This window comes from Gobio gobio (assembly GCF_949357685.1).
Source record: "Gobio gobio genome assembly, chromosome: 3".
Classification (NCBI taxonomy): domain Eukaryota; kingdom Metazoa; phylum Chordata; class Actinopteri; order Cypriniformes; family Gobionidae; genus Gobio; species Gobio gobio.
In genome coordinates this window covers 63,302,651-63,314,284 of record NC_137099.1, presented here as the reverse complement: position 1 = coordinate 63,314,284, position 11,634 = coordinate 63,302,651, and the positions used below count along the sequence as shown (strand labels likewise).

The following is an 11,634-nucleotide window of genomic DNA, read 5'->3' as shown; positions in this document are numbered from 1 at the left end:
TTATTCCTATGACAGTAAAATTAAAACAGTCTTTAATGCAAAATATAATATGTATTATTTTCACATTCTTGGGTTAAAACATAATTTTTTTATCGATTCACCCATGAAGGAACAGGTCAAAATTGAGTTTAATTTTTTTTTTATTATTCTATGAAAATGCAATTTAATCTGTATAGTCAACAAATAAAAATAGTAATAATTTAAAGTTTAAAGTTTATAACTATTAGATGTTTTCTCTTGAAGGCTTTATCTTCCTCTTTTCAAGTACATATTAATCTCACTTGCTGCTTCAAAACCAGCTTTGATTAAAACTATTCAAAGAAAACTTTTTGTAACATAAGAAAAAACCTCATCATAAAATGGACAGGGCAAATGATCAGCATCCCTCAGTGCATGAGAATGAGCCAAACGGAGAAAGAAAGAGGAAGTGAAGAGAGTCAAGGCTTTTGTGTGTTTATAAGAGGCCTGCGAACTGGATTAAACCTTTATGCAAATCCTGACCTGACAGACGATGTGTCCTGTACAATACAGACAATCACTTTTCCTCGTTCCACAAAGCTGACACAGATCTACCGCCAGCAGTTGATTTTGATATTCTAGGTTATTATTAACTGGCCAGAAATGAAGCTCTAGCGCAAGTTCTGCCAGGAAGATTCAATGTTACGTCACTCATTACATTCAGACCTAACCAATCATGTTCTAATTCTCAGAGTATAAAAGATGGTCACTTACACATCTCTGAGTTCACAGATGCTGAAGCCAACATTTACCTCCATCCTCCCCACCACCACCAGGATGGTCCCAGCTTATACCGTCCAGGGGGTCGGCTGCGCCCCTGCCTTCAACTCCAGGCAGGAAATGCAGAGTATGTTACCCCCGAGACGAGAGCTACGGACGGGGCCTACGCCAAATAAACTCTAAATATAACACATGCTGGTCTCTTAATACATTTGTTACTTCATTGTACTTCATCTGGCCTCCCGAGTCTTTCTGGTAGAACTAACGCAGAATGCTTGATTTTTGCTATTTTTACTAAATGTAAATTTTTTTGTACACAATTATCATGGCATATTAAATAAAACACCACTACAGTTAGCTGTTCTTGCAATATAAATTTTTATTGGGCAATTGATTTATAGAATATATGAATCTATAGAATCTGGATACAGTTTGACTTCTAAATGACATTTAAATGCATTTAACATGAAAATTACATGTATGTGTCAGAAGAGCCAACAATTTTTGCCATCCTTAATGCAATGTACAGTGAAAAGCAAAAAAAAAGAAGATAAATATGTTTTTTAGGTTAAGTATTGTGTATTTTTAAGTATTTACTAAAAAAAGGTTGTTTTCAGCTTCACAATGGTCTGTTCATCTTATTCTGCACACAACAACACTGTATACAACAAATAAGCAAATAATGTCACGTTTTTGAATGTCATTTGGCCTGTGTTTTCTCTAGCTGGCTGCAGTATCGCTCCGAGTGGGAGATTGAAAACCCGAAGTGGAGCTCGAGCTGTGGATTACATGACGTTTTGAGCGGGAGGGGAATGTGTGTCACTCCGCTCCACTCTTTTATAGTATTGTTCCAGTCAGGTATTTATTCTGATTGCTTTTCCAGTCTTTCAGCCTTGAAGTTGCTTCTGTTGGAACGATTTCCATCGTCGTAGAAGATATACGAACTAACTTCAAGTTGAAATGTAGTTGCTATATATTAAGGACTTTTATTGAAATGTTGTACAGAACAACAACAAGACTGCGAGTGTAATTTTGTTTAGTATTATAATTATGATATTAATAATCTGACTAGATAATTTATTTTTCTCTAGCAATCTGTCAATAGCTGGGTTTCCATTACCCTTCAAATTACACAAATTGAAATTGAGAATAAAAAATACACCCAGAGAAGGGCATCCAGAAGCTGTGGCAATTATTACGCTGCAAATGGAAAGCTCTCAAACGGAAGAACAATACTACTCCTTTGATTAAAAATAATGGCTAGTGCGGTGGCTGGGATATACGTAAACCTACCAACATCTGTTGCCATGATTTTTGGAATGACTTATCATGTTGCCTCTGGCTTGGCGTGCTCAGTTGGGGGCACTAAATTTTTCTAAATTTTTCAACTAAATATTGAAATAAATCTAATTATTAAACTAAATTAACCATATAAACTAAATTACTGATCTAATTACTGATCTAAAGCCCACACTGTCACTGTATGATAATTGAAATGAACTAATGACATCACCGTTTTCTCCAGAATGGCTATACAGCTGAATAAAATGATGCATTATTTTCCTGTTTAACACTGTAAAGCTGCTTTGAAACAATCTGCATTGTTATAAGCGCTATATAAATAAAGTTGACTTGACTTGACTTGACATGACAAGAGAAAACATTTGTTATGCTGTGATTCTGATGTATTTAATGACAGAAAAGTGTGGAATTGCACAACTAGAGCCTTATTTTTCTGCCTTTCATTTGAAAATATGAATCATCTAAATGTGTCTCATGGGTATATTTGTGGCAATAGCCAACAATAAAAAAGCTTATTTATTCAGCTTTCATATGATGTATAAATCTCAATAATAAAAAAACTGACCCTTAAGATTGTTTTGTGGTCCAGAGCCACAAATAAGCTTAATAAAAAAACATAAAGAAAAACACACTTCAGTGAATACAAACTTTTACATTGATTCAATAACCGTTTACTTCCATTTTCTCATCCATCTATAAAATGATCCCCTAATCACTTGTCCACCCACAAAGAGATGCATATGGGCTGTCATATATTTCCTGTGTGTTCAAAACACTACAGACTCATTGTTAGCCTGAAAAAAGAAAGAAAGAAAGAAAGAAAGAAAGAAAGAAAGAAAGAAAGAAAGAAAGAAAGAAAGAAAGAAAGAAAGAAAGAAAGAAAGAAAGAAAGAGAAAACATTAATAATGAAATATTTAATTAGAAACATCAAGAACATTAGCCCTGAGGAAAGGATACTAGTTTGGGTTTTCTCTCTATTTAGTGAGTATTCTTACTTACTGGAAGATTTTCATACACATCAAGTTGATCAGCCTTTATGGATGAAGAGACAAAGGAAAAACAGTGTGTTATTTAAATGTCCATATACTTAGTCAAAAGACATTTGATATTTTCTAACAGATATTGAGAAGCATTTAATTCCTTTTGGCTAAAGGTGTAGGAAATCCTCAGTTAAAACACTTACCATTACATTCTCATACACAGGATCATTCAATTCAACATCACACGCTTGTCGTCTGTCATGATGAAGAACCATCTTTGCCATTAAAGAAAAAAACAGAATAGAGAGAAAATAAATAATGTCTATTAACAACTCACAACCACATTCAGACATATTAATCTTTTAGTTACTAGTTCATTTACCTGATCAGTAAACTACTGAAAACCACAATATTTTTTCTCACCTGAGTCTCCTGTGCATCATTTCTCTTTTTCATCCACCTGCTTCCCCTTTAAAGTCAATGATTTGACACAATTACAACCAATCAGAATGCATTTGATCTTTAATACTCAGTTATGAGTAAAGAGATTTCTCTATAGGATGGGCCGTTTCCTAGTTTAATTAAATTAAGATGGAAAATTGGAAAATTCACACACACACCACATAGTACCACATCTTACCAAATCAGTGCCATCATAATGATCACTGCAGCTCCACAAACCACTCCAATGGATACGTATAATATCACTAGACGTCCTGAAACTGAGACAAAAGAATAAAACATCTGAACAGATTAATTTGCATCACTTTAGAAAGAGTAATGTAAGTATATGATCTGCTCTACCTTTAACAGTCACAGTTACAGCGTCTGATCTCTGAGATCCATGTTGATTGTGAGCCTGACAGTAGAAGCGTCCACTCTGTAGTGCACTGAAACTCTGTCCAGATCCAACAGCTGAGGCTTCATTCTCCTTAAACCAGCTGAAGTTCAGAGCAGGAGGGTTTGAATCACTGCTGCAGCTCAGAGTCACTGAATCTCCCTCCACTATTACACCAGATCCACTCATCAACACTGAGACGCTCCTGGGTGGGTCTGAAAAGGACAAAAATTAAATCCTTAAATCATCACATTCAAACACAATCTACAATTTTAAAAAGAACAAATTAATCTGTACTCACACGTGACATTGAGATGAAGATCAGGAGAGATGTGATGGTGTCCGTGTACAGCACAGCTATATCTGCCTGCATCCTCTCTTCTGACTGACTGCAGCAGGAGTTCATTGTTTCTGTCTCTTCTCTCAGTTAATGGCTGTGAGTTTCTGGACCAGATGAATGTTGCTCTGTCAGTCAGAGTGCAGCTGCTTTTACATGTCAGACGGACTGAATCTCCCTCTGTCACTCTCTCAGGAGACTCCACCTGAAGATCTGAACACAACACACACATTATATCTAGTGCTGCTGTCATACACTGATTATTATTCAACATGATGCACAGAACAAGAGATAAACCTCACCAAACTCATCTGTGACAGTAAGAGTCACTCCTGGTTTACCAATCCATTTCACACCAGCTTTATCAGTGATGAATCTGAAATAGTACTCGTGTGAATCCTTCAGTGTCACATGATTCAGTCTGACGGTGCAGTTCTGCTGTTTATCTCCCAGATACTGAAGCCTCTGGCTGTATTCAGGGTCATTAGACAGATCTGGAAGCTCATCATTAACTTTTACCAGTGTTTTTGTCCAGAACGCTTTCTTGATCTGATGTCTAGTAGGGTATGTATAAGTGCAGTTCATTATCACGGTTGAGTCCTTTAGTGCACAGATGTGTGAAGGACTGTAACTCACACCCCAATTAGCACTAGAAACCCCTGAAACACAGAATTCATCCTGAACAAGTTTTGTGCAAATGTGGAACTTTTTTTTCATCAATTCTCTTTTTTTGTGAATAGTTGTTCGAAGAAAGCATAATGCAAAATCTTGCAAAAAGTGTTGCTGTAAAATTAGTGACTTACCGTGAATCATGAGCAGAAACATCAGAGGAAGAGGAGGAGCCATTCTGACTGATGTCCCCATAGCAACACCTACAACAAATGTACAGTGACTTATCTCAGCCATCGTGATTCAGAAGTATCCTTTATTTAAACCTTGTTTTTATGTCCTTTTGAAATGTTTCATAAGAAGAAATATAAATTATTATAGGAGTTCACTGTCTGTTTAGATGTTGTTGTATATTAAGAAAGTGTTTATTATATGCAATTATGCCTTGTCGGTACATGTTTTACTTATCTGACTATATTACATTTTCCCTTTTGTTTCCCTTTCCCGTTTGTTTGGACTTTTATGTTTTTCTATTTTCCTGTATTGTTGCCCACCCTGGTTCCCTGCTCTGCCGGCTCCACCCTGGTTCTCTGCACTACCGGCTCTGCCCTGGTTCCCTGCTCTACCGGCTTAACCCTGGTTCCCTGCTCTACCGGCTCTGCCCTGGTTCCCTGCTCTACCGGCTTAATCCTGGTTCTCTGCTCTGCCGGCTCCACCCTGGTTCCCTGCTCTACCGGCTCTGCCCTGGTCCCCTGCTCTGCCGGCTCCAACCTGGTTCCCTGCTCTACCGGCTTCACCCTGGTTCTTTGCTCTGCCGGCTTCACCCTGGTTCTCTGCTCTACCGGCTCCACCCTGGTTCTCTGCTCTGCCGACTGCACCCTGGTTCTCTGCTCTACCGGCTCCACCCTGGTTCCCTGCTCTACCGGCTCCACCCTGGTTCCCTGCTCTACCGGCTCTGCCCTGGTTCTCTGCTCTGCCGACTGCAACCTGGCTCCCTGCTCTACCGGCTGCACCCTGGTTCCCTGCTCTACCGGCTCTGCCCTGGTTCCCTGCTCTGCCGGCTCCACCCTGGTTCCCTGCTCTACCGGCTCTGCCCTGGTTCCCTGCTCTACCGGCTCCACCCTGGTTCTCTGCACTACCGGCTTAACCCTGGTTCTCTGCACTACCGGCTCTGCCCTGGTTCCCTGCTCTACCGGCTTAACCCTGGTTCCCTGCTCTACCGGCTCTGCCCTGGTTCCCTGCTCTACCGGCTCTGCCCTGGTCCCCTGCTCTGCCGGCTCCACCCTGGTTCCCTGCTCTACCGGCTTCACCCTGGTTCTCTGCGCTGCCGGCTTCACCCTGGTTCTCTGCTCTACCGGCTCCACCCTGGTTCTCTGCTCTGCCGACTGCACCCTGGTTCTCTGCTCTACCGGCTCCACCCTGGTTCCCTGGTTCTCTGCACTACCGGCTCCACCCTGGTTCTCTGCTCTACCGGCTGCAACCTGGCTCCCTGCTCTACCGGCTGCACCCTGGTTCCCTGCTCTACCGGCTCTGCCCTGGTTCCCTGCTCTACTGGCTGCAACCTGGTTCCCTGCTCTACCGGCTCTGCCCTGGTTCCCTGCTCTACCGGCTCTGCCCTGGTCCCCTGCTCTACCGGCTCTGCCCTGGTTCCCTGCTCTACCGGCTCTGCCCTGGTCCCCTGCTCTACCGGCTCTGCCCTGGTTCCCTGCTCTACTGGCTGCAACCTGGTTCCCTGCTCTGCCGGTTCCACCCTGGTTCCCTGCTCTACCGGCTTCACCCTGGTTCTCTGCTCTGCCGGCTTCACCCTGGTTCTCTGCTCTACCGGCTCCACCCTGGTTCTCTGCTCTGCCGACTGCACCCTGGTTCTCTGCTCTACCGGCTCCACCCTGGTTCCCTGGTTCTCTGCACTACCGGCTCAACCCTGGTTCTCTGCTCTACCGGCTGCAACCTGGCTCCCTGCTCTACCGGCTGCACCCTGGTTCTCTGTTCTACCGGCTCCACCCTGGTTCTCTGCTCTACCGGCTGCACCCTGGTTCTCTGCTCTACCGGCTCCACCCTGGTTCTCTGCTCTACCGGCTGCACCCTGGTTCCCTGCTCTACCGGCTGCACCCTGGTTCTCTGCACTACCAGCTCCACCCTGGTTCTCTGCTCTACCGGCTGCACCCTGTTTCCCTGCTCTACCGGCTGCACCCTGGTTCTCTGCTCTACCGGCTCCACCCTGGTTCTCTGCTCTACCGGCTGCACCCTGGTTCCCTGCTCTACCGGCTCTGCCCTGGTTCTCTGCTCTGCCGACTGACACCTGGTGCTCTGCACTACCGGCTCCACCCTGGTTCCCTGCTCTACCGGCTCTGCCCTGGTTCTCTGCTCTGCCGACTGCAACCTGGTTCTCTGCACTACCGGCTCCACCCTGGTTCTCTGCTCTACCGGCTGCAACCTGGCTCCCTGCTCTACCGGCTGCACCCTGGTTCTCTGCTCTACCGGCTCTGCCCTGGTTTTCTGCTCTACCGGCTGCACCCTGGTTCTCTGCTCTACCGGCTCTGCCCTGGTTCTCTGCTCTACCGGCTGCACCCTGGTTCTCTGCTCTACCGGCTCATCCCTGGTTCCCAGCTCTACCGGCTGCAACCTGGCTCCCTGCTCTACCGGCTGCACCCTGGTTCTCTGCTCTACCGGCTCCACCCTGGTTCTCTGCTCTACCGGCTCTGCCCTGGTACCCTGCTCTACCGGCTGCACCCTGGTTATTTGCTCTACCAGCTCCACCCTGGTTCTCTTCTCTGCCGGCTGCAACCTGGCTCCCTGCTCTACCGGCTCTGCCCTGGTTCTCTGCTCAACCGGCTCTGCCCTGGTTCTCTGCTCTACCAGCTCTGCCCTGGTTCTCTGCACTACCGGCTCTGCCCTGGTTCTCTGCTCAACCGGCTCTGCCCTGGTTCTCTGCTCAACCGGCTCTGCCCTGGTTCTCTGCACTACCGGCTCTGCCCTGGTTCTCTGCTCTACCAGCTCTGCCCTGGTTCTCTGCACTACCGGCTGCAACCTGGCTCCCTGCTCTACCGACTCTGCCCTGGTTCTACCTGTTAGGTCTTATCTTTCTTAAGATGGCATTTTGTTGCTCTCAGTTCTGTTTTCTTGCAATTTTGTTTTGTAGTTTATTGAGTTATTTATATTATCTTATTACTTTAATACAAATTCTGCATTTGGAAGCAACTTTCTCTCTCGCCTCTAAGTTATCCAGCATTACAATAATCATGTTGACATACCTGGGCGGACAGATAAAGACTAATACAGCATCATTGCTACACTTTCTTGTCAGTGCAAATCGAGCACCCTCCGTTCTGAGCAGAGAAATAACTAAAAGAGGAATATGCTTTAGTTCTTTGCTTGATGCACACAGAACAAAATTATATAAAAAGATGTTGTAACATGTTGGGGAAAAAAAGCTGGCAGGCAGAAAGATGGCAGTTGTCTTTCTTTACAGAGTGACATCGCCAACTACTGGCCTGGCAGCAGAATACAGCGTTTTTAATCGTTTTTGCAGATCTGTGTTAACGGGGATCAACTTTTAATTTTTTGTACATCTTTGCTCTGTAAACATACCCTAAAATACAAAAACATCAAACTTATGTTTAATAATGCTAGTTGTCACACTTTTATTCCGGCGAATATTTCTCATGGTAGTTTAATTTTTAGTCACTTTCTGTATAGATACACACTTTAAATTATTGGATATAAGTCTATTAAAATATATAATCTGCCATCATTATATAGTTATCTGTTGTGTAACAGTGTGTAACAAAGAGGATTTTGATCTAGGTGTTTGTATCCAACATAAAAAACACTGCGAAAGAAAACATATTTGTGCTGTTGGACTTTCAACCATACTGAGACACAGGCCTGTGACAACTAGCCCCAGCCAATCTCCCATAAATCCCCCAAACTTAAGATATCTGACAGAACATTTATAAAATCATGCTCTTACCCATTTCACCAACACCCGTGACCAGTGACAGCACTACAAATGATCAGGCTGGAACCAGTATTGGTGTTTTCACACCTAATGTCACGTGATTCACACATTATATTTTAATATGAGCCTATGACACCTCAGCTAGTGCAGATCGAGCGGAAGAAGAGTCTTAGCTGATGACATTAGAGTAAAGGCATTAAAGTTAAACTGAGAGACACTTTACATCAATCCATAAAGATGCTCATGTAATAATGTTTGCAAACTTGGGAATATCTATATTCAATCAGTTTCATACTGATAGCATTGACAAGGAACCTGCTCTTAAGAGATAGATAATAATTGCTTGAATAACTGTGCTTTAATTTGCATATGCAGACCAACTATCCTGGAATGGGAACAGCTGGATCCGGGATTGTAAAACACTGGAAGGTGTTGCAGTGGCAGTGACGTCAAAACACATTTCATCGCCAGCATCACCAACTGTGCTTTTGATACAATTTCAATGCATTGATTGATTAATAGTAATCTGGTGAAGGAAATAATAAGAACGGATCATTTTGTCAGTGGTCTTGTTCTTGGAAGTGTAATTTCTCTAAACACAAATGCAGTTTCCCCTTTAGTGAGGAAGGCGAGAAAACCAAACGTGTAAAACAGCAGCATCACTCTGTGTGATCATCACGTGATTCATGAGCGATGGTGAGGGAAATCAGTCCTGTCAGAGTTAAGCTTGAGGCCTCTTCACAAATCTGCAGTAGAAAAAACATACGGCTGCAGAATCACCAGGTGATGTCAATGAGACTTGTACACTTAACAGTGAAAATCACAAAAATCCACCATAGACTACATTATATACATACACTACACTCTATATTATATCAAAGAATGTATAATGCCAATGGGTCACTCGTATCACTATGATTGGGCGTGGCCTTTGAATTGGGACACAGCTATAACCTGAAATGCTATTTGAGCGTAAGAAACATTATTTATGGGACAGGTTTCAGTTGACAGTATGTCAGTGTTATTCAAATGTGACTTTGGCCCGTCGTACCTTTTCAATGACTTAACTGATTCACGCAACATAAGATTAATACGACAAAAACATAGTTCTTTGCTTAATTCACACAGAACATAATGAAATTAAAAGATTTTGTAACATGTTGGGGGGAAAAAAGATGGCAGGCAGAAACATGGATATAAATACAGAGGGGGTTAATAATAAACAAACAAAGCAGAGAACCAGGAAACTAGGAACACTGGAAACAGAAACATGCACCATTACATTCAACAACTGATGAAAAAAACAAACAAAGAAAACACAAGAGCTAAATACCAAAGGGTTAATAAGACACACTTGGGAACAATCAGGACTAATCAACAAGAAAAACGGCAAAGAACTACAAACATGGCGTCAGGAACAGAACAGGGCAAAAGAAAACTAAGGAGCTTTTTACACAACAATGTTTTAAACCGAAAGCTGGCCATTCATTTAGACAATAGCAGTGTTTTGGGGGCCTGAAAATGGTAACTTTTGAAAGTGCATGTTTTTTCAAAATGTAAGTTTCTGAAAACGATACCATTATTGTGTCTGTGTAAATTACAAAAACGAGAATTTGTGAAAACGGTGACGTCATGCACATGCGTATTACGTGCTCAGTCTATAGGCACGTAGTCTTTCTTTACAGAGTGACATCGCCAACTACTGGCCTGGCAGCAGAATACAGCGTTTTTAATCATTTTTACAGATCTGTGTGAACGGGGATCAACTTTTTTCTTATCTTTGTGTAAACATACCCTAAAAGATCACAATACAAAAACATCAAACTTATGTTTAATAATGCTAGTTGTCACACTTTTACTCTGGTGAATATTTCTCATGGTAGGTTTATTTTAAGTCACTTTCTGTATAGATGCACACTTTAAAGTCTTGGATATAAGTCTATTAAACTATATAATCTGCCATCATTATATAGTTATCTGTTGTGTAACAGTGTGTAACAAAGGATTTTTTTCGAGGTGTTCGTGACCAACATACAAAACACTGCGAGAGAAAACATATTTGTGCCTATTGGACTTTTGATTTTCAACCATATAGTTACTGAGACACAGCCCTGTGACAACTAGCCCCAATCAATCTCCCATAAATCCCTCAAACTTAAGATATCTGACAGAACATTTATAAAATCATGCTCTTACCCGTTTCACCAACACCCGTGACCAGGTGCAGCACTACAAATGATCAGGCTGGAACCAGTATTGGTGTTTTCACACCTAATGTCACGTGATTAACACATTTTATTTTAATATGAGCCTATGACACCTCAGCTAGTGCAGATCGAGCGGAAGAAGAGTCTTAGCTGATGACATTAAACTGAGAGACACTTTACATGGACCCACTTTATATTAGGAGCATGTAATTGAGCAAGGCACTTTTCTCCATGTTGTTCCAGGGGGATTGTCCCTGTAATAAGAGCACTGTAAATCGCTTTAGATAAAAACGTCTGCCAAATGCGTAAATGTAAATTACATCTGTAATTAATTTCTGTAGTTACATTTGTAATTACACTGTTGACATTTCCCTTACTCTTAACCCTACCCTTAAACTTACCCACACCACCACACCTGTCCCTAACCCTACCCTTAAACTTACCCATACCACCACACCTGTCCCTAACCCTACCCTTAAACTTACCCATACCACCACACCTGTCCATAACTTTACCTGTATCCCGCCTCAATATCAGCAAAGGTGTTTTGCAATTCAATTTGAACACCGTAAGTAAATTGTACTTATTTTTTGATGTAAGTACATAGTACTTAAGGCCACCTAATATAAAGTGTAATAATTTTTTCAAACTTGGGAATATCTGT

The 11,634-nt window shown here is 42.2% G+C and overlaps 1 protein-coding gene across 1 annotated transcript; it reads right to left on the bottom strand.

Moving 5' to 3' along the window:
• Positions 1-1,104: 1,104 nt before the first annotated feature.
• LOC307123012 (B-cell receptor CD22-like) lies at positions 1,105-8,792 on the bottom strand. The gene is made up of 10 exons (XM_079811383.1): positions 8,776-8,792; positions 5,000-5,068; positions 4,499-4,855; positions 4,161-4,409; positions 3,826-4,074; positions 3,662-3,743; positions 3,445-3,490; positions 3,225-3,296; positions 3,041-3,073; positions 1,105-2,834 (listed from the first exon to the last, which is right to left on the bottom strand). Exons 1-10 carry the CDS (start codon positions 8,777-8,779, stop codon positions 2,808-2,810), a joined length of 1,188 nt encoding a protein of 395 aa, XP_079667509.1. The 5' UTR covers positions 8,780-8,792; the 3' UTR covers positions 1,105-2,807.
• Between the last annotated feature and the right edge of the window lie 2,842 nt (positions 8,793-11,634).